The sequence below is a fragment of the Zeus faber genome (assembly GCF_960531495.2).
Source record: "Zeus faber genome assembly, chromosome: 14".
Lineage (NCBI taxonomy): Eukaryota > Metazoa > Chordata > Actinopteri > Zeiformes > Zeidae > Zeus > Zeus faber.
Window position 1 is genome coordinate 8,050,601 of NC_137200.1, and position 24,338 is coordinate 8,074,938.

Below are 24,338 nucleotides of genomic sequence, written 5' to 3' on the forward strand. Positions count from 1 at the left end.
TTGAGGAGGTATAATTAGGTCATCAAGAGATTTCCTCACCTCAAAGTGGATTCACTTGAAATAAATTGGTTTCTAGCTGCTGTGGTTCTAATAGCTGCTCACATTCCTCTAGCCAACATGAAATATCAAGTCTACATAGAAAGAAAAATTAGAAGGACCCTTATGGACAACAGATCTTGTGAACCTGTTCTGATCGTTACCTTACACTGACACATAAATAACAGAGAGCAGAATGTGCTGCTCACAGCCAATGTGTCCCTTTAATTTTTCTTTACACATTTTGTGGTGCCACGGTTCAGTGGCACCATGGGTCCACTCACCAGTTGCTTGGCAACCAACTCTGGAAACTGGCAGCCAGTCATTACTTCATATCTACAGGCTATTTTACAATGATATCTAATAGAAATGGCTCGGTAAAGTCATGGAATGAAGTGAATCTGTGGCGTTTATTATGCATATCTTAGTGGCAGTTAATGGAGTCTTTATTCTGAAAGTGAATAATGTCTCAGTGGCAATTTTTTGCACACAACACAAAGTTTTTAAACTGACAGAAGCAAAGACATTAAGATGGGCCGTGTTTGTTTTTGGGAGAGACAGCTAATGTGGCTGATCCAGATGGGTGGGGTTCGAGCTCTTGCAGGTAGATTGGCAACTCGGTGCTCGGGGCACAGCCAAGGCATCCACGAGCAGCGCTGAAAGATGACAAAGCGAGATAAGAGGTAAATTACATCTTAAGACCCGTGGTCATGGTAGCTGGTATCACAGTCCTCACCCAGGTTGGGTCTATTGGTGGACAGGTCTCTCTGCCCGGACTCGGAGGAGGCCGAGGTGCTGTCTGTGGCGCTGGACTTGACCGAGCGCACCGACAGGGCCAGTGGTTCTGGAGGGGTAGGCCTGGTCCAGCCCACAGCTCCCACTGATGCTGTGTGGCTCCACTCTGGCAAAAACAACAAAACAGGTGACACAGGCTTATTCACGATAGTGGTCAGTTGATAACCTTGTGCGGGGACCGCTTAAAGCAGAGAAATCCAAAGTCCCCCGAATGTGATCGTGGCACCGGCAGCCTCTATAGCAGTGCAGATATATTTTTTGTATTTTATTATAATCAATGTGTTTCATCATCTTTGAAGTCATTAAAGTAGGGCTTCTGAATCATTCTTGGTCCCATGACCTTAAGTAAACTTGAATAACACACCGGCTGCTTTTATTATATTAAAGAGCATGGAGGGAGCTTCCAATGGATTAAATAGAAATGAGGATATAATTCAAACCTATTTAACTATCAATCAAATCTCTACAGTGTCTCTTTAACACCTCAGTTACTTCCTTCCACGTGTGGTTTTCATACCAGAGTACTCCCCCAATCGAAAGCGCCCAAAACACAGGTGAATCCTCCACTGCTTTCTGACATTTTCCTTCATCAGACAGTGGAATAGGAAAATGAATAGGCCTGCAATAAAAAAGGATGTGACATAAACATAAGTATTATGTTGGTGAAGGTCAGTGGCAGTCAACAAAACTGTCAAACTGAAACTCTTTTAAGACTGAACAAAAGACCTTGATTCTACCTCACAGCTTCCTTATTTGAATGTCTGTGGCTGTAACATGTAACGTGTCTTTTATTAGTACATAACACTAAATTAAGGAAAAAGATAGATACTTTATTCATCCCTGGGGGAAATAACAGCAGGTGGTACAACAGCACACATCAAAATCAATAGGAGATAATCAAACATTCATAAGAATGAACAAATATTAAAAAAATGGCAACATACAATAAACCTGAACATTCAGTACACAAACATTTCTATCCACTATTCACACTCTTACAAAAGTAGGAAATTGTTTGGAAATTGTGGGAAAAAAGTTTAGAATATGGAAAGCATATAGTCTTGAATCACAATCAGAATGTACTTAAATGCCCAATATGTTGGCATACAAAAAAGTATATACAAAACATAATCAAATATAGAAATCAAATAAATATTAACTGTGCAGCTGAAAATATGCTCAACATTGACATTTCAACTGTCTATTTTATCAAGCAGTCACTTTTTAATTTTATTTTTGAAGCACCTTGCAGGCTGTTGAGTCCGGAGAACAGGTAGAGCAGCGGCATCCGGGCCGGGCCCCAGGTGAAGAGCCCTAGGACCCAGGTGAGGCCCAGCAGCAGGGTCAGACTGGCCACGCCCTTCAGGTCATGGACCAGGCCACTGCGGATACCGGCTGGGCGGTTGGCCCGCATGTGGCGGATCTGGATCAGAACTACCACAAAAACCTAGTAGGAGAGTTTAAGAGTGATGAGTGACACAGGCTGTCACTCTTCCACCAGTGAAATCAAATTAATTGCTCATTACAATCAAATAGGCGACACAACCAATTGCAATGTGTGTTCAGCGTGAATTTTACTTAATTTTTCCTTACAGCCGTGTTGAAGAGGAACACCATCACAGTGTAGCCGACCACAGACACGTAGAAAGCCACGTCGTCCTGTAGCCAGCAGCTGCTCAAACAGAGTGTGAAGGAAAAGTCACCTCAGTGTTTGTTTCCTTTTGCTTTCAAAAGAAAGAGAAGTTTTCACAGTTCTATAGATGTTAAATGTTGACCATCTCCTTGAAAGTAAAAAAATATATAAATAATAATAAATAATAATAATAATAATAATAATAATAATAATAAACTAAATAATGATCAAGTATAGTGTATAAATTAATAAATTTTATACACAAGGGCAATTCAGCGATTTGCATATAAAGCATAACAGACATTATATAAAGCAAAGAAGAATAAAAGCATAGAAATGAAAAGCTATAAACAGATAATAAAGACAATACTAAAAAGTATTGGACAAGGAAAGTCCATAGGTAAATATCATGAAACGCAACATGAACATGAAATTGTAAAATTGAACTCACTATAACCAGTTTTGTTCAGTAATTTAAAAAAGCCCTCTAAAAGTACATGTTGCAGGGCAAACGATGGGATGGAAAACTCACAAGTCATCTGAGTTGTCCAGCAGCTTGAGGTTGGATGGAGTGTCGGTGTAGAGGTGAGCGCCGTATGCCTCCCTGTCCACTACCAGCACCAGGAGACACACCACCAGGGGGAGCCCTGTAAGGAACAGGGGGACCTTAATCCTGGATTCCGATTGGTCAATAGTAGCAGTAAGCCGGTCAGTTATTTCTATATAATGACAGCTGATCTGGTAATAATGACCGCTGTCCAGGCAACCACTTCTCTACCCTATGTCCAATTTCACACCAAGGACAGTATATCGATGGTAGGGTTAAGTTGTCTGGAGAGCGAAAAGGGGTGGGGAGTCTGAAATCCCTTTGAAGGGGATTATTCTGCGATATTGACTGGCTGGTTACACATTATCCCTTACATACAGTGACAGTGAGCAAGATTTCATTGTCTCTTTTTGCAAGTTGTGGTCAAACAAGGTTAGACTGACTACTTTGTTAGATCTAGGAAGGATCTAGGGAACAATCAGTGGGCAGTGTTGACCCGCTGGCCAGTGTCTCCCACTCCTGCATTAGAGGGACTTCATAGAAAGAGAAGAGGCACTTAATCAACTAGCGGTAGAGATTGAACTGTCAGTGCTCACCCCATCCCAGAGCACAGAACTTGAGCATGTACGAGGGCACGTAGACATTGAAGACTTTGACCAGGGCAAGGTACATGTTGACGGCCTCCAGTCCCATCCAGGTGAACGACGCCAGCAGGAAGTAGTGCAGCATGGAGGCCACCGCCACGCACAGGCCATGCACGTGCCAGGATGCCAGCCACGAGTTGGTCATGAAGACCAGGTTCAGGCCCAGCAGGGCCAGCGACAGGTTGATCAGGATCTTAGAGGGGTAATCCCTACGCAGCTTCCTGCAAGAGACGGATAGAGCACCACCACCACCACCAGGCATTTAATTTCAATCTATTTATTCATTTATATTGGTAGTAACTCAGGTAGGCCTGTATAATTCAATTTCAATTAACTCATAACATCATCCCCCAGCTAGCCCACGCTCTACAATAAACTGGTGTTAACAACCACCATCGTCTGTGTCTCTGTGTCCTGAGGGCCCTGAAAACACCACTTGAGTGGTGTGTGGTTGCGAAACTGGCACCTGAGCTCTCCGGCATGGGGAAGGGACATAGAAGGGCTGTCCGAAGACGCCCTTGAGCCACCAGCAGTTCAACAGGCAGCCCCAGCACCAACCCCCTCCCAACTCGCAGCAGCCACACCTCCGGGATCCGGCGGAGGACCGGGTGAGAAGCGGCGTAGCAACCACCATGGGTAATCGCCGGCAGCTAGCTTCTCCGTCCAGCAGCCATCGCCAGGACCATCCAGCAGCCCAGCAGCCAGGCCACCCCTCTAAGTAGCCCCTGCGACAGCCAAGACCGGCCATGCCTTCACAAGCCAACACAGCAGCTGGAGGTCCCACAGAAGAGAGGAGGAGAGTCTACATCGTCACTCTGGGTGAAGGACGCCGGTTGACCACTGTATTCCGCATTGTATTCCGCATTTTTTTTTTGGACATTTGCTGGTTTTTGGTATGGAAACCCTGTTTCAGAGTCTGGTGTTTTTAGCATTTTAGGTATAAGAACCCTATGTCAAAGTCTGTATTCGTTTTTATTCTGTTCTCTGCTTGGTGGGGGGAAAGTAGGCTTCGGCCAGGTAGTCTCCCTGGCCTCAGTTTGGTGTCGGGGGTATGTGGTGTGAGGATGGTGTGGCGAGCAGCCACACCTGACCTGGATCTAGGTGATTGGGATCAGGGTGGCTGCATATTTGTTGCTCGTTGGTTGGGCTAACGAGCAACAGGTTAAAACCCCCATTCCCACACACACCCAGGATAGAAGCCTGTGTCATGACATGTTCAATCAGCTCCTGGGCTAATTTCAACTAACCCACTCTCTACAATAAACTGGTGTTAACAACCCATTATCTGTGTCTCTGTGCCAGAGGGCCCTAAAACACAACTTGGGTGGCGTGTGGTGGCCAAACTGCCAGAGACTCCATCAGTTTTTCACACTGCAGCCCTCTCGTAATGAGGCAAATTACATCGTATGCTAGCTACTACGCATAACTATATATACAAATGAATCTCATTAGGATATATCCCCTGAAATGCATCATCTTGTAAAGTTAGCGAACTAGAGTTAGTTAGTGTTTACTAACTAGAGACACACCGATCACAATTTTCCTAGCCGGTTCCTATTTCTGATTTGAAGTCTTACCTGCAGATTCCGACTTCCGATCTGCTGTACATCAACGACAAATACATCCAGTGATCTGATCACGCTCACGTGAAAGGTACACTGCACATAGACTACCGCTGCAATTTTGAGTTCCCACAAAAGTGAGATTGCTGATTTTGACACTGTATATTATTGTCCATTATTTACTATGGAACAATAATAGAACATGAAACTGTCAATGAGTTCCAATAAAATGTAATATGGGACTTTTACCAAGTTTCAGTATAATTAAACCTGTAACTCTCACTTAGTTTTAGCAGGACCCAACATAACTAACATGGACATTTCCGATTCAAACTTCAATTTAAACTCTTTCACTTTAAGTGCAAATCAACATTCATATTATATTTATATGGTACTTTGCAAATAAATTGCAATCATTACAAAAAAATAAACTACTTAAATAATCGGCCGAGTCTACCTACTTTCGTTCACTGGAAGTCCTCCTTCCCTCACAGCGTTAAACCAACTGAATCAAATTGAATGACTGGTTTTGCTCATCTCATCTATCAGTCTCAAATAAAAAAAGAGTCATCACGAGCGGAGCTCTGCTGTGACAGCGGTAGATACGCAGTCTGCACCATGTTAGAATATTGTCAGGCGATGAATAAATAATTCATCGAATCTTCTTTGTTTACCTTGAAGTACCTCCAAACCTTCTTTCTTTTGCTCTATTTCAAGTGTCAACTAGTCAACTACGTTACATCACGTTGGCATCGGGTTTGAGAAACTGAGCATTTTTATGAGTACAGTACATAAGCACAGTATTGGTGTGTAAATTTGACCAGCACAGAATCAGATATATCTGACATTGATCAGCCACTGAGAACCGGCTAATTCCGGTCACCGGCTGAAAGGTGCATCTCACGATTTATATGTTAACATTACGGTCACATTTTTTTGCTTCATTATAACTCTCCTACTTCCCATTTTGCCTGGGTTTTCTGGGTATCAGTAGATGTTAAGTGGGAGGAGAGGGAGGGGTTACAGAACTCAAGGTTGTAGCATCCGGTCCAATACGAGGGATGTAATTTAAATACCCAATAAATTTACGCTATTTTTTTCTATTGATTGATTTTCATCATTAAATTACAATTTTATATATTTATTTTTATATATATACACTACTCACAAAAAGTTAGGGATATCTGGCTTTCGGGTGAAATTTATGGAAAATGTAAAAAGTTCACGCTACAGTGATATATCATGAAAGTAGGTCATTTAAGTAGAAGCATGCAATGGTGATTTCCTCATCTCAAACAATTTATTGAAACAAAAGCCAACAACAGTGGTGGGTAAACCACAACAAAAAATGTCAATGTCTCAACTTGTCATGTGGCCTTGAGCATCAATTACAGCTTGACAACGACGTCTCATGCTGTTCACAAGTCGACTTATTGTCTGCTGAGGCCTGGCCCCCCACTCTTCTTGAAGGGCGGCCCTCAGGTCATTGAGGTTCTGGGGTACAGAGTTATGAGCCTCTACACGGCGACTCAGCTGAACCCATAGGTTTTCTATGGGATTCAGGTCTGGAGAAAGTGCAGGCCACTCCATTTGAGGTACCCCAGTCTCCAGCAGCCGTTCCCTAATGATGCAACCTCGATGAGCTGGAGCATTGTCCTCCATGAAAATGAAATGAGGCCTGTGTTTTTCATGCAGGGGCACAATGACTGGATTAAAGATGTTATTCAGATAGTATGGGCTTGTCACTGTACCATTCACAAAGTGTAGGGCAGTTCTGTATTGACTAGACACACATGCCCACACTGTAACACCACCACCACCATAGGCTCGTCTGGTGACAACAGTGGCTGATGCATAGCGCTCTCCTTGACATCTCCAACATTGTTGGCGGCATCATTTCTGCTCAACGTGAATCCACTTTCATCAGAGAACAGCACTGAGGCCACTGGTCCCTCGTCCAGTGTAAATGCTCCCTGGCCCGTGCAAGACGATGATGTCTGTGCCTGGTGGTGTGATCAGGTACACTTGCAGGTCGTCTAGCACACAGACCACGCTGATGTAAACGGTTTTGAATGGTCTGACATGACACTTGGGTGCCTCTCACCTCCCTAAATGTGCCTGGAGTTGAATGGCATTCATCATGGGTTTCGCAGGGCACTGTTCACAATGAAGCGGTCATCAGTGTGGGATGTGGCCAAAGGACGTCCTGCTCTATGCCTTTCTGTGACTCTTCCAGTCTCTGTGTATCTCTGTTGCAACCTGCTGATGACACTCTGTGACACTCTAAGCTCAGTGGCCACTGAGAACATCCTGTTTGAAACCTTGCAATGGTGAGGTACTGTTGATCAATTGTTAGGTGTCGTCTTGGTCTCATGATGTCAAATTGTGAACAGCGTGATGAAGAGGACTGTTTGAATACCAATTCTAATTGAACCAGGAAATTTATTGGTCGATTCATGGATCAAACACCTGTTGTGAATTTTGCCGTTCAGCTCCTTGTTAGAGAACAGCAAGTTGTGCAAAAAGTACTGAAACATTGAACAGTTGGACATGTGCATTCAAAAGTTTATAGAAGGTCAAATTAAGTTCACCTGTAAAGGTTTTAGTGCATTTTAGGTTCATCCTGAAATTTCACCCAAAAGCCAAATATCCCTAACTTTTTGTGAGTTTTTGTGAGTATATATATATTTATTTATTTATTTCTTTATTTTTTGCTGAAACTCAGCTGGCATTTCGTACCTATGTATTTTGACTTAAAATTGCGTAGTTGGTACACAAAATGCGTACAGGTAGGCAGGTCTGTAATAATAACAATAATAATAATAATAATAATAATAATAATAATAATAAATATAATAATAATAATAATAATAATAATAATAATAATAAAAACGACAATGACAAAGTCTGGGCGTCTTCAACTAATAATCTCGTAGAAAGCTGAGCCATCCCAAAAGATGGATCCTCATACAGTGTTTTGTTGGTTACTGTGATAAACTTTAAAAAATGAACTTGACTATATGCTGTCACACATGACTAAACATGAACTCAGCGCAAGGAATTCCAGTTCGGCAGACAGTATATACCACAAACTAAATCAACCATGTCAATAACCATATCAACCAGATATAAACCAAGAGTCAAAGGATTCTTACTCAAATGCTGTGTAAGTGAGAACTGTGACACCCAGGAAGAGTGATGACAAGCCACAGCCCAGATAGGTGACGATGGTCAGAATCTTCTGGTTGTTTGGATCCACCTCTGTCCTAGAAACATCCTGGCCACATCACACGCACACATATAGTTGGTACGTATTCATGCACATTTCACACATTTTGTAATCCAGATAATTTTTGCACATAACACTATTAACAGCAAGCAGCAAGAAATAGCTCCTATTATTACAAGTCTCTGTGGAACACTCGATTTTGACCACTCGATCAGTTATTTCTGAATAATGGCCGCTGATCTGTTTACAATGACCGTTGTGATCATGTCCCTTGTTTGACGTCATCTAGTGGGCCATCTTGTGACGCCAACTAGAAACTCCAATGTAACGGCAGAACTCCAACGTTTGTGCAGTGTACGAGTGCGGGCCAGAGCGTGGATTTTTTTACCAGCTTCAACGGCTACGTAGTGAAGCGTCTCAGGTGCGTCAATGTTGTCTGAGAGAGGAGGAATATTGAAGACAACAGCGATTTAAATATTCTTTAACACACAGTTTGATATTTCTCTGCATATACGTATGAACGTATGTATGTGACAAATAAACCTCTCGAATCTTAATCTTGATAATGAGTTTTATGTTTGAAGTACCACCCATGCTTTTATCATTGATTTTTATGAAAAGCATCTTTGTGATTTCTGCTTATTACTTGTTTAAAATGTTTGCTATATTAAATACAGTATATGTTCGTTCTTTGTATTTAAAATGGGTCTTGATCAGTGCTTGAAGTGGAAAAAAATAAGTGCAGCTACTCTGTGGACAACATTCCCTTTGAATAGATTTCAAAACATGTCTACTGACATTTTGAAATAAACTGTAGTTTTTGTGTTTTGTTAACACAGCGACCACAGATTCGAATTACAGATTTCCGAGTTCCCATTGAACGCCGCATCACTTCCTGCTGTCTCTCAGCCCGATACAATGCTTTGTAATTCATCTGAACCAGAGAGCGTAGGCAGCAGCCTTTACCAACATTGGCAGAGAACTGGTGGAATAGATAGAGTGAAAGCAGCTGTTTCCACCAAAAAGGTGCGAAATAGAAAGTGCAAACATGGATACCCCAATTTAAAGATATCCCCCGTCCATGTCCATATATGGTCAATGACATCATGGCAATCTCAGCCGGAGCTCGCAGTTAGTCTGTTATGATAATAAAATCAAATAGTGTGCTCCGACTCAACAAAATATGATATATTTTACAATATGTCCAGTTGAATTGTCTACTTGAGAGGGTAGAACAGAGTACTGGCAACTTGCGAGAAGTGCGCAAAAAAAAGTCTCGGTACGCCAAAGAGTAAAAGGTAGAAGTACCGGTACTGCATACTGGTGAGGACCAGCCCACATCATCCTTGAATCAATAAGCAAATTTGACAGCAGCACTAGGTCTCTAGTACAATGTAGGCCAATATGAAAACACATTTAAATTGATTGCACTCTTTAGTTTAGTTTAGTTTTATCTTTTGTTTCTATGGGAAAGGCTCCCAAGGCCGTGTGCAGTTGGACAAAAAAAAGACCTCTCGTGCAAAAAGTAGAGAAATGTCGCGCAGCTGACAGTATAGATGAAACAGTGGATTAACGTGTACTTAATAGGAAGCTTGCCCCACCCACACACCGCGCCGCGCCCCTACGTTGTACCAACGCGCCTGGTGTAGTTCCACCGTAATCAACGCCCCATTCAGTCTCATTTCACAGCTAATTTAACATTAACAGTAAATAGCTAATTTCTAGGGAAACTAATTAGCCAAATTCGACTGTTTTTTTGTTTTTTTTCTTGTAGCAGAAGCTCTTAAACTAGGCATACTAGTTATACAATTATTTCAATTAAATATTCTGTGGCAATGTATTCGTTTTTGGAAAGTAGCCATGTAATAAGCTGGATAACGTACAGACAGCCATTCATTAGCACGAAATAACCCCTCTTGCTACTGATACGACCCCCCCCCTGCAGGGTCTTGGACCCCATTCCCATTAACATTACCCCCACCACTACTACCACTATACTTCTACTCTAGGTCTGACAAGATTAATACAACTTCTCCTACTGTTCAGATCATGTGATTCCTGTATCAGCTGTTTGTCGCCCTCCCTCCTCAGCCAGGTGTTTGGGGTGCCAGAGGGAGGTACGCAGTAGAAAGGTTTATGAAGGGCACCTGCGTACCAACAGAACTCCAAAGTGTGTGAGATGATCGCACAGACAGGCGGTGTAGTTGACGCTGGTGTTGTCTTTTTTGCAGCCGCGTCCATCCCAGCCTCCGTGGCCGCCTGCCCAGCCAGACGCACGCACGCACGCACGCACGCACACACGCACACGCACACACACACACACACACACACACACACACACACACACACACAGGTGCCTGTGTGTATTTATCATGTAAAGCTTTCAAAAAATTGGTACGATTAATATGGAAAGGACGACTTACCATTGTCATTGAAGTTCCAGTACACACACTGGACATTTCTGTTAAGCTATGAAGAGAAAAGAAAACCATTTATTTGCACTTACTTACTCCACTACATTTCAAAGCAACTATCTATACACCAGTCATGTTAGTTAAGTAAATTTTAAAAAAGATTCGTATTTACATCTATCAAAATTAATATAAAAATATACCCTTCTTTTGTAAATTGTAGCTAGGATCCGAGTCAGGGTATTTGTACTGTACTTTTAAACAAGTAAAATGTCTGAGTACTTCTTCCAATACTCTGTTTTATACTATATAGGTAAAGCAACACAACTTATATAAAATGTATATTTTGAATGTATTTCCCTGGAGTAAAACATGATTTTCAGAGGACTGTGGACCGCTATATAGATTCATGGATGCAGGCAGGTATCAGCCTAAAACAAATGGTGAAGTTAGAGGTGAACTCTCCTACCGTGTTGGGCGTTAGGTGGTGCAAAGTCACACTAACGTCCTGAACCAGCTCTGTGATTGGACTGCTGGCGTTGGTCACACTGGCGGACACCACAAATGTGTTGAGAACTCTGCCATTTTGGGTACTCTGTAATTGGAAATCATAACCAGGGGAGTTCTCCTAAACTCTGACTTACACCGTAGTCCAGGCTTACTGTATTTCCGCTAGCCTGGCTAACTTTCTGGATAAGCGTGCTCCTGAGATCCAGCTACAAAAGATGCCAGCTAGGTTACGGCGGCAACTAGTGCCTTCCTCCTAGCCTGGTCAAGGCCAGGCTTTGAAAATGAGGCCTGGCTTAGAGTGGCACTATTTAGCGGTCTCATAAAAAAAACCAATGGTTAACTTTAGTTCTGCATGATCATTTCTGTACTTTAATTACTTATCCACTTTGCACCCTGTGAGTTATTTTACCAATAATGACCGGCTGGCTATCCCTAACATATTTGATAGTCATTTTCGATTTTGTTCATCTTGAAAAAAAAAAATAATGTATGTAGTGTGGGGATGGTGTGGTTTGAGCAGCCACACCTAACCTGGGTCTTGGTAATTGGGTGGATCCAGGGTCAGAGGGGCTACATACGTACCTGTTGCTTGTTGGTTGGTCTAACGAGCAGCAGGTAAAACCCCCATCCCCACACACACTCAGGAGAGGAGCCCTTGTCATGACACACCTCCATCTGCTCCTGGGCTAATTCCGCCTAGCTCACTCTCTACAATAAACTGGTGTGTCTACAACCCCGTCTTCTGTGTCTCTGCACCAGAGGTCCCAGAACAAGCCACTTGGGTGGCGCGTGGTAGGCGAAACTTCCACACTGGCTTACTTACTAAACTCCTGAAGCCCAAATTACTCGCACACACCAAAACAGCATTTCGCTCCCAGGTGTAACGTACAGAGCTTGTGAATGGACTCGCTCCTCTACATCAAAATGGCTGATCAGAGCAACCCCCCCCCCAACCGAAGCCCGTTGCTGAGACCATGGGGAACCTTGAAGAGCATGGGGATGGCGTAGAACTGAAACTGGATCCTGGGAGGCGTCTGGGGGAAGCTGTGTTCCAGGACAGAAGGAAGAGAGATGAAGGCCACCGTGCCGTTGAACGGAGCCTTGTTGATGTGTATCTACAGCACACACAGGAACAGAATGCACACGTTAAGAACACGCTAAGGCCTGATACATGTTCTTCCAAATCCTTCAAAACATCAACCAGGTTCCATGATTTGGTGCAGAATGTATATTTAGCGGAAATTGTCATTGCATCACCGCAACAAAACAGTGAGTAAAATAATAAGGGCAATAATAAGATAATGATGAAATATAAGAATAAAAAATAATAAACCTAAAAATTAACAAAAAATTGGTAAGATACCTTCAACTATAACTACTACTGCTATGACTACTACTACTAGTAGTAGTAGTAATATAATTATAATAATAATAAATATAGCTGCAGACAGCAATACATGGGGTCCAGTATCGACACCAATTACAATTTTTCGCAATAGCATCAGTTTGTGCTGTCGCTCCTCTTTACATCAGCATTACTATCAAAACGAGTTACAATTTTCCGAGTTTCCCTTGAACTCAGCAGTGGCTGACGTAATGACGCGGTGACACGAGTTTTCCATGTCCTGGTGACACGTAGAATTACTAATACAAGCCGATACACCTGTTGTGTTATTACTTTATCCTAAAAATGAGAAGGTGGTAGTCTACTACCTGTAGTCCACAGAGTCCTGCCTCACAGTGTCTCTGGAAGGAAATCACTCCGCGTGGAATTTCACAACAACACCCCTCCATTCAAACGGATTAAACACTGCTGTCCCTCAAAGACATTTCATCAACTTTTTAAACTTTTGGGACTAAAATAAAACAGACGCAATTCAGACCTGTTGCTCTGGAGCTTCAAGGGAACTCCATGTTCGAGGACACAAACACAGAATATGTTTTTGGCTGTTTTCTACTCCTACAGTTTGTGTGTTACGACTGGCTCAAATGTCAGAATGTTCCCATGGAACGTAGCATCAGTTTGTGCTGTCATCTGAAGGTCAGCATTACGAGTTAAAGTTTCCATTGAAAGCAGCATTGGCTCACGCAGTTTGTAACGACGAGGAGTCTACACCACGCACTAGCGATGTCACGGTGTCCCGTTTTAGGGTGTATAGTGGTATTAAGCAACCATGGTTCTGAACCCCAAGCCTTTCCCTGTAATACTGTGCTCACGGTATAGATTTATGTTGAAAAAATTGAAGTTGTAAATTTTAATTCACCCATACTTTAGCAGACGCATTTCACCATCCTTTTTGGCAGCGGCAGAACTGCTTTACGCCAATATTTTATGACACGGTGCTTTACCTTACTTGGGAGCAAGTGTAAACAAAGATGGTGGAATGGGGTTCGGGAAATGACTTAATGGATGGATTATTACAGCATTTGGCTGTCTGCTACCATGCAGCGACAACATAAGGCGAGGTAAATAAAGTTGACATATGACATTTTTCAAATGAGTCAGATTTTGATATATATCTCCTTATTTTGCCTCTCCTGTAAATTTGAAAACCCTGACAAGCACCTTCCTGTGCTGCTCCATGTCAGAAGCTTTACCAAGTGTTTTTCTTTTTTAATATCAACTATTTATTGATTGAATATACAGAAAACAAAGGGGTGAATTAATACTGTGAAATACAGTAAACCGCAGTATTTTGGTAGATGGCTTCCATAGACGCGAATGGCGTTCGTAGCCACAACCAGGGCATTTATAGCACATTGGAAAATGATATCATTAAGCGCCTTACTCCACAAACTCATCTTGCTCCACCATCCGACTGGAAGTTTTAGAGCCTTCGGTGATGCGTGAAAGTTTGACTACTTGCGCCAGATTTTGTTGTTTTTTTACTAATTCCTGCTCTGTATGTGGATTGATTTGTATGAAACTTGAACCACGCGATGTCTGCAATGCCCCGCTTCTAACGACACCTCAACCGTGTCCGTAGCTGCAGCGGTCATCCTGTTCCGAACACCTTTAGCCCAAAAATGGCAAGGAAAATAATACAAATCCTAACAATAACAATCCTATGGGATGGACCCCTCATAATAATAATAATAATAATAATAATAATAATAATAATAATAATAATAATAATAATAATAATTCATTATAGCAAAACAAATATTAAAAAATAAAAATAAATATTAACAATTAAATAAATATTATAATCATTGGTAGCATAGTAACAAAAGTAACAAACACCTGGAGAAATAACAAAAATGTTACTTCTCCAGGTGTGTTCTATTAACTAACCTCAGGGTTTAAGCCGCCCTGGGCCGATGACACGCTGAAAGTGAGACCGTCAAACTGCCCTGGAAACACATCCACCACGGATAGAGCCACAGCAGGAGCCACCAGGGCAGAGTGGCTGTTATACCCCAATATCTTATCCCCCACCGCCTCTGTGATGTTCAGAATACTGAGAGGGAAGGACGGAGAGGGGTGGAGAGAAGGCGATGGAGAGAGATATGGAGGGTGATGGATGAGAGAGAGGGATAGAGAGAGATATGGTGGGTGATGGAGAAAGGGAGAGGGAAGGAGAGATAGGTGGAGATTGATGGCGAGGGAGCGGGATGGAGAAAGTGGGGATGGGGAGGGATGTGGAGGGAGAGGAATGGAGAGACAGGTGGAGAGTGATGGAGAGAGGGAGAGGGATGTAGAGAGAGGGATGGAGAGAGGGAGATGGGGAGAAATATGGAGGGTGGTGGAGAGGGATGAACAGAGATATGGAGAGTGATATAGAGAGAAGGAGAGAGATGCAGAGAAGGGATGGATGGAGAGAGGGGGATGGAGAGTGATTAAGAACGATGAAGAGGGATGGAGAGATAGAGAGAGGTACATGGAGAGAGACGGAGAGGGATGGAGAGACAGGGGGATGAGAGAGTGATAGAGAGGGAGATTATAACCATATAATATAACCATAATGGACCATACTTTAACTATAATTTAACAGATTATAACTGTCTTCTTCATTCAGCTGCTCCCGTTAGGGGTCGCCATAGTGGATCATCTGCCTCCAATAGCTTCGGTAACAGATTATAACTATAATTTACCATATTTTAACTACAATTTACTGCACTTATTAAAGGTCCCGAAACTTTTAACTTGAATATTAATCACCATTCGATCAGTGCTGATATTGTTTAGTTTTTGTTTGGTGGTGGTGATGGATCAACATGCCTTGTCATATCCCAGGAGACATTTTGGTTAAATTTGAGTGTGACGTTACACACATTTCTTTTTTCTCTCTGTAGGACCACAGGACAATGTGTGGACCCCTAACAGTAGCCATGGAGATTCTGAATCTCTGAGTCATAGTCCAACTCATGGCTATTCAACCAATCCCGAACCAGTGTGTGAGTTTATACGATCATTTTAAACCGAGTGAGAAAGATGGAGCATGGTGGGAGAAGAGAGTGCATTGGTAGGGGGGGTCCATTTCAATCAATTTCCTGATTGGAGCCTCTTTCAGCCACTCACGTGTTGGTGAACGGCTGGAGGTCGCTGTCGGACTCCAGGACGTCAGAGATGACGTTGATCACTGCCAGGCCCAGGTTCTGAGTAACCGCACTGATGTGCACCACTGCCTTCAGCATGTTGAGCACAGTCTGCAGCTCTTGGAAGCTCAGCGTGGATTGGTTACTGAGCAAATGCTCAATCATCACAACCACGTCCCCGGCATTGTCTGTGAATGAACATCAAATAGGACTGAAGTCTGTGAAGTGAAGGATGATGTGCATTCTGATGGGGGTTTGTGGTCGTGGGGTGTGGTTTTAGGAGATGATTAGCAGTCTTTAAAAGCTGCTGTGTGTGTGTGACCTTCCTTCAATTCGTCAACTGGGTGATGCAGCAGCACCAGGGGCGTAAATTACAGGGGGAACAGGGGGGTCCGGATCCCCCCTTCCTGGTAAAAGAAAGCGTTGTCCCCCTCAATATATCATTGTAAACATAACAATATAATTTTAAATAATCGCGGCTTTGCGTCCCAATTGCTCTCTGACGGCACCGACTGTTCCCACGGCGTGCCAGCCCTTGATCGGTGCGCCAAAACACTGTGTTTTTATTTTAAAACTCGGTTATTTTATTTTACTCTGCTTCCTCATGTAACGAAACAAGCACCATGTGTGATGGGGACACGTTCTCCGTCAACCCCCCTGTGCAGTCCCCCGTGCTGCCCCTGCCCCGTGCTCCGCCGTCATACTCGCTACTTCTCAAACCAAAGTTACGCCCTTGAGCAGCACATGCTCCCATATTAGTGTGGCAAGTCAATTTTAATGCTTGTTTGAAAAGACAATTAATGGCTCTGCTGACGTAAAACACCCGGTAAAGACTTTCTCCTGTCTTCAGCTGCCTCAATGTCCATCACTTAACCCTGTAAACATGCAGTCATGTTCCAGGTTTATTGTATGCATTGTATTGTATGTATATTGTATGCAATAATGACCATCTGGCTGCACATTATCCTGCCTATTACATGGGTACTTACAAAATAAATTAATAGATTGGAATAGATTTGAAATAATCTTATAACAAGTAGTTATAAAAGTAATAAAGTGTCTACATTTGTCTATCTCCATCAACAGTCACCTCTTCAATAGACAAAAAAACCCCAATAATAATAAATATAGCTGCAGGCATCAATACACAGGATCCAGTTAAGTCATGTTTGGCACATAATACGGTTTTCCGGATTCTATGAAACGAAGCGCGATTTTCAGAGTTTACATTCAACGTCGCATCGGCTTGTTGTCTCCTTGTTGTCTGCTGACCTACGCAGCGCAACCCTCCAACTGCGAATGAGCACCAAGAGACGAAACCGCACCGAACGGCACGGATCATGATGTCACATAACGCTTAATGATGTCACAAAGCGGCCCACTCCTGAAACTAATCAAAGCGTTTCAACGTTCGGACAGTTTTTCACTCATTTCTGCTCCAAATGTACATCGATATTGATCCAACTCGAATGTCCCGGTTCTAACGAGATCTCAGCCATGTCTGTGCATACTGCGATTGTTGTGTTCCAGATACTTTTAGCCCAAAAAACGATTCCATTCAAAAGGACTAAACACTGCATGTCCCTCACAGGCATTTCATCAACTTTTTAAACTTTTGGGCCTTAAATTAAACTGACACGATTCAGACCCGTTGCTCTGGACTTGCAAGCGAACTCCATGTGTGAGGACACATACACGGAATGTTTTTGACTTGCTTGGGGGTGAGTAAGGAATGTCAACATTTAAATTCCGGTACTCCAGAGAGCAAATATATAAATCGACAGCTCAGCCATTTAAGTGGAACGGAAATCTGTGTCGCAATTTGGTCCAGTAGATACCGATCATTTTGGCACCAGGCTTCGGTACCCAACCCTAGTTAGCACTGGTTCGAATGCCGCAAAATAAGGGGGGACACGACACCGGGTTCAATGCGAACAGAATGTGTTTATTTACAAAAGGGGGAAGAGAGATAAAATATCAAACAAAAAGCTGGGTGTTCAGATTGGCTGGACCCAGCGCAGATACTGCCCAGAGCAACCCCTAGAGACTGATGAAGTCAACACCACACACCTAGCACGATGCGAATGCCCCCCCCAGAGCCACAACCTGCACATATAGAACTAATTGGCTGATGATGTTACAACGTGCAATAAACATCCACAAACTCATCTCGCTCCACCACCTGACCATAACTTGTAGAACGTTGGCGTATCGGGATGTGCGTACATTCTACAACTTCCGTTAAATTCTCAACAGTTTTTCACTAGTTCCTGTCAGTCCGTGGGTTCGGCGATTGTCGTGCGCCGGACACTTTAAGCCCGAAAAATGCAGTCGTAAATTGATGATTAAAATTGGAGCAATAACAATAGGGATGGGCTGGACCCAAAATAATAATGATAATAATGATAATTATTATTATTATTATTATCATTATAATGATAATAATTATTATTATCATTATTATAATAAATAATACATCATCATAAATGGTAATTAAATGATTCACGAAAAAAACGTTAATCCACAGAAACTCGTCACCACGTAGAGTCAAGCCCACTTGACTGCGAATGGGTGATGCGTTCATGTACCAAGAACTCGTCAGAGAAATAGAACCTGTGAAACTGTAATTAGTCCGAGAGATACGCCAACGTTTTTTCGTATTTCATGGAAACGTGACCTATCTAAAATTCAATCCAAAGTAAGAAGAAGAGTAATAATAACTCACGAAAATAACTCACCGCTAATTTTACATAAACTCGATTATCTTCGTAAACTTCCATAAATATGTAAACCTCTGTAAATACGTTGCTTCAAACATGTGACATGAAGAGCCAATTGTACAGAGCAGAGAGACAACCATGTGACGGATGCCTCCTCTGGAGCTGACGCAGTAGGTCTTCCTGAAACGTCAATTTGAACTCAAAATTGCACTCCTCCCAACCCGAGTCCAGTGAGGTTCCTGTCCCCTTAAAAGGAAAGCAATTAAAGAAAGAATCCCCAGTAGGAGAGTCCAGAGCGCAGATTCTGGAACCTCGGAACCTCCACTTGTAATACGTAAGTAACACGACTAAACTGGACCCTGTGTATTGCTGCCTGCAGCTATATTTATTATTATTATTATTATTATTATTATTACAGACCTGCCTACCAACTACGCAATTCTAAGTCAAAATACGTAGGTACGAAATGTCAGCTGAGTTTCAGCAAAAAAAAAAAAAAAATATATATATATATCATAACACCAAAATGAAAGAAGCAGCATAGCATGTGGAGCATGTGAACTTTGTGTCTCTCTGTAACGAACCAGGAGTGACGTTGATGTCATTCAGGTCAGGGATGGTTTCCACCACCGGAGGACACTGGTCCAGGTCAGGGGACATCCAGTGCGTACTGAGACACAGCTTGCTGTTGGTACATTCAGATTTAAATTCATCCCAACATCATGTAAACCGAACAGATTGAAGCACAGGAGACAAACTCTGAAAAAAATAAAACTAATGCTATTTTTCACAAGACATCAAACCACTTATTACACCTCCATGCTCTTAATGATGGTAAGATTTTATGAGTACATTGTTATAAACACTGGCTGAATAGCACGCCGCCATCGAATCCCATGTGAACACCTCCCCCAAGAATAAAAAACCCAAATTGTATTTCTGTACAATAAAAAAGCTAAATACATCTACTGTGTACCCTATCGCAGAGACAGCGATCTGTTACTCATGGCACTGATTGTCAGATAACATAATACAATCAAAACGCTCTGCATTTATGGTTAAGAGGCAAAGGAAGTGACGACATCGTGCTTCTGTCCCACCCCGCGCAAATGTATTGCGGCTCGACTTCCCCTTCCGCCCCGCCCGGGCAGCCGTAGTCCATTCTTGGGATTTGTTGGTAGTCGCACTGGTTCCGTTTGAGCCCCTACACACCGCAGACATCAAGATCGTTTCTCTGAAGACGGCCTTGCTGCTAGCGCTCGCCTCGCAGAAACAGAAAGGCGAGCTGCAAGCATTGTCAGTCAACCCATCCTGCATGAAGTTCGTGGGTGGAGGCGATAGAGTGATCATGCGTCCTAACGCTTCTTTCAACCCGAAGATCAATACCACTCAGGGCTTTAAGCACAGGAGCCAGTTGTTTGTGTGCCTTGGTGCCCAAGCAAAGGGTAGGCCCTGTCCAAGGTACGGTTGGCTCATTGGCTGGTGGAAGCCATAGACTTGGCCTACAGCCTGTCATTAGAGGTCCCTCAGGGCCGGTGTGCACTCTCCACCAGGAGGGTCTCCTCCTCTTGGACCCTCTTTAAGGGGGCATCGGTGGAGGATATATGTTGGGCAGCGTCTTGGAGCTCCCCTCATACACTTCTGCCGTTTTCACATGTTGGAAGTTACTAGGTCTGCTCTACCACATGCTGAGTTTGGCGCAAAGACCTCGGTATGCAGGGGTTTTCAGTATCCCGTAAGCATTTTTCCTCACACGGCCACTGACATGTCTCCTGACATGGCCACATATACTCCAGTGGGGGTGAGGTCACGATATTATGTGAACCTATCTCAGGTGATCACGATACCACCACGTGATGGTATACAGTCCCATGAGTAACACATTGCAGTCCCTGGGATAACGAACATCTAGGTTGTGTTGACAACCACCAACCAAGCCGCAATAAATTCCTAAAAAGGCACTTCCTCTGCCTTTCAGGCTTGAATGCAGAGCGTTTCGATTGGATTACGTGATCTGACAATCTGTCCCATGAGTTAAAGATCTGGTCCCTCCTCAGGGAACCGTGGTTGCCTAGGCAACCTAGATGTTATCCTGTATGTCAGTGCTGCAACCAACAATATTTGATTCATTACTCAGGACAATTATCACATGTACTGTTACAGTCAGAAGAATGTGCATATCTTTGTATTCATATATAAAGCAGAATTCATCAGAATTCCTTATCCAACTTAAAATATGTAACATTGGATTGAAATAAACTTGAGAAACATGACATCAGATATCAGCACCGGTTAGTTCTAAAAGTCCCTTATATCAGCAACTGAACTCGACACACTGCATCACACAATTGCCTTCAAAAACAGGGAATTGGAATTGAATTTGTGTGGATGGTTTTAAAGGTTCGAATGCATCGCCAAGTGTGACTTCACAGAGTCAGGTGGGTTTCAGTTTTGTCTTGGCAAGATAGGTGTTTATCGGTGTTGTATTGCCGACTGAAGAGATAATAACCGAGATAACCGATAAGGATCAGGTCAGAGGACAGTGCTAGGACAATCGATCACAGAAACCATCTGGTGATTTGTTTTCCCTCATTAGCCACGGCAGCCTCCAGATTCAATGTTCGAGTGTACTTGATCGACACACGGAGAGAGTCCACAATACAGCTTCACAGCAGACTTAATCAACATCCATAATAAAGGTCAGTGAACATGCATTGGAGCGGTTTGCTGAATCAATTGTTTTCACGATAGAATTGTTTTGCAGATGATGAGATTAAGGATTGGGAATGACAGTCATTACACAGATGATTCCATCTGTTTGATTGTACTTTGCAGTTCTCGCTTGCCAAAATCTATTTTCCACTCTTACCAGTGTCGTGTGGCGTTGCGTTGGTGGTTTCCTGGGCATGGCTGAGTGGCGTTGTTTTGTGCCTTGGTAGCGGGCCACTTAAACAGGCCTTTTATGGTCTGGTGGGTGTGTCCTTCACACTGAACTATCACTGAAGAAGGAAAAACAGACAGGTGCCGTGATATTGGCCCTAATCAGATCTGGCATTAAAATGTGTCCTGGGTGATGATGATGTCCAAGTGCGCTGCTGAGGTCAGGGACTCATTGACGTCAGAGACGCATGGAGGTCAGGGACACATGGTGGTCAGGGCATGGAGGTCAGGGAGGCATGGAAGTCAAGGAGGCATGGAAGTCAGGGAGGCATGTAGGTAGGTGGGCATGGTGGTCAGGGACGCATGGAGGTCGGGGATGCATTAAGTTCAGCGACGGATGAAGGCCAGGGACGGATAAAGGGCAGGTAGGCATGGAGGTCAGGGACGGATGAAGGTCAGGTAGGCATGGAGGTCAAGGAGGCATGGAGGTCAGGGACACATGGAGGTCAGGGAGGCATGTAGGTAGGTGTGCATGGTGGTCAGGGACGCATGGAGGTCGGGGATGCATTAAGTTCAGCGACGGATGAAGGCCAGGGATGGATAAAGGGCAGGTAGGCATGGAGGTCAGGGACGGATGAAGGTCAGGTAGGCATGGAGGTCAGGGAGGCATGGAGGTCAGGGACACATGGAGGTCAGGGAGGCATGTAGGTAGGTGTGCATGGTAGTCAGGGACGCATGGAGGTCGGGGATGCATTAAGTTCAGCGACGGATGAAGGCCAGGGATGGATAAAGGGCAGGTAGGCATGGAGGTCAGGGACGGATGAAGGTCAGGTAGGCATGGAGGTCAGGGAGGCATGGAGGTCAGGGACACATGGAGGTCAGGGAGGCATGTAGGTAGGTGTGCATGGTAGTCAGGGACGCATGGAGGTCGGGGATGCATTAAGTTCAGCGACGGATGAAGGCCAGGGATGGATAAAGGGCAGGTAGGCATGGAGGTCAGGGACGGATGAAGGTCAGGTAGGCATGGAGGTCAGGGAGGCATGGAGGTCAGGGACACATGGAGGTCAGGGAGGCATGTAGGTAGGTGTGCATAGTGGACAGGGACGCATGGAGGTCGGGGATGCATTAAGTTCAGCGACGGATGAAGGCCAGGGATGGATAAAGGGCAGGTAGGCATGGAGGTCAGGGACGGATGAAGGTCAGGTAGGCATGGAGGTCAGGGAGGCATGGAGGTCAGGGACACATGGAGGTCAGGGAGGCATGTAGGTAGGTGTGCATAGTGGACAGGGACGCATGGAGGTCGGGGATGCATTAAGTTCAGCGACGGATGGAGGCCAGGTAGGCATGGAGGTCAGGGAGGCATGCAGGTCAGGGACATGTGCTCCTGGCCGTATTGAAAGGCCGCCCTTGTCAACCAGAGAGTCAGAGAGTCGACTTTTCATATCAGAGAGCGGTCATCGTGTAGTAATAACAGATTTTAAGCGACTTTCAAGCCAACCTAAACATCACTCACATATGCGACTGATCTGAATGCCCTGTGTTGCTATGGTGACGGAGCTGCTGTTGTAGGGCAACTCTAGGAGGTATCGTATCCTGTGTTCTGCCTCCATCGTGCCGGATTGCGACCTCACAACCTGAACCTGGAACACACAGCTCTCTCTGTGGACCAACAAGAGGCCCCTTCCACAGGGAGATGTGAATCAATGCCATTTTAGAAAGGGAATGAAAATATATGTAATTTAGAATAGTATAAATTTAGTATTTTAGTATTTTAGAAATTATTTAAAAATTAGGTGAAATACCTTTGCATGGAATTATTTGGTTGCTTTGTAAATAGAAGTCAAGATAACTAAAGTACTGCTCTTAAAAAAATGTATTTTCTCATTGTAACTGAAAGATGTGAAGTAAAAAGTCTCAGCATGGATGAAAATGGTGGTGATGGATGGATGCAGAAATGGATGGATGGATGGATCGACTACGAGGATGGATTGATGCATTGATAGACAAATGAATGGAAGGATACAGTGAATGGATACAGTGAATTGCCCATACCTTGAATGTCTGTGTGAGAAAACCTAAAACGGAATAAAATCTTTGAAGCAAACAGATGCTTCATCCAGCAATGTAAAGAAAATTTGCTCAACACTGAATAAGTTTTAAAGTTAAACATAAAAAACAAAATTGACATTTAAATGTGTGTGGAATAATGGTCAGATTTTGTCTTACCACTTCAGACATGGAGATATTTGATTGTTGATTGGAAGGAAGTCTGAAATGTGAATTTAAGTAATGTTGAACAATAATAAAATAGGTAAAAGATAATGAAAAATAAAATATGGATTCTGCATTTTGTTTAAATTACCATGCATTCTAACACACAATCTACACACCCAAACAGTTATTCTAACCCCGACCACATTCTTAAATTTCTTTGACCTTTTACATTGTTTTACTATTGTCCATTATTCTTTCTGTATGTATTTAATTTTTTGCATTATAATGATTGTTGTTGGTGCTGTATACTGTGTATATAGATTTTATATAATCACCTGGCAGCCTAGCTATTTACTAACATACAATATACCTACCTACAGTACCTACCAACTTATTTACAGGACCTACCTGTTTACTTGAAGCACCTACCAACCTACACTACCTACCTATCTACCTATTAACAGTACCTAATAATTTACCCACTACAGTAACTACCTACATACAGTACCTACCAAATTGTAGTACCTGCCTACCTACAATACCTACCATCCTACCTACCTATATATAGTATCTGCCTACCTACAATATCTACCATCCTACCAACCAGTACTGTATATA

General features: G+C 43.3%; 1 protein-coding gene across 1 annotated transcript; it reads right to left on the reverse strand.

Moving 5' to 3' along the window:
- Nucleotides 1–731: 731 nt before the first annotated feature.
- On the reverse strand, nt 732–23,566 carry adgrg4b (adhesion G protein-coupled receptor G4b; the record flags this gene model as incomplete). Its single annotated transcript, XM_080014205.1, has 16 exons — nt 23,559–23,566; nt 23,020–23,186; nt 21,496–21,625; nt 19,211–19,311; nt 15,890–16,094; nt 14,663–14,828; nt 12,351–12,482; nt 11,327–11,452; nt 10,870–10,915; nt 10,602–10,705; nt 8,373–8,494; nt 3,608–3,876; nt 2,997–3,111; nt 2,425–2,503; nt 2,077–2,278; nt 732–937 (listed from the first exon to the last, which is right to left on the reverse strand). Exons 2-16 carry the CDS (start codon nt 23,114–23,116, stop codon nt 732–734), a joined length of 2,100 nt encoding a protein of 699 aa, XP_079870331.1. The 5' UTR covers nt 23,117–23,186; nt 23,559–23,566.
- Nucleotides 23,567–24,338: the final 772 nt, after the last annotated feature.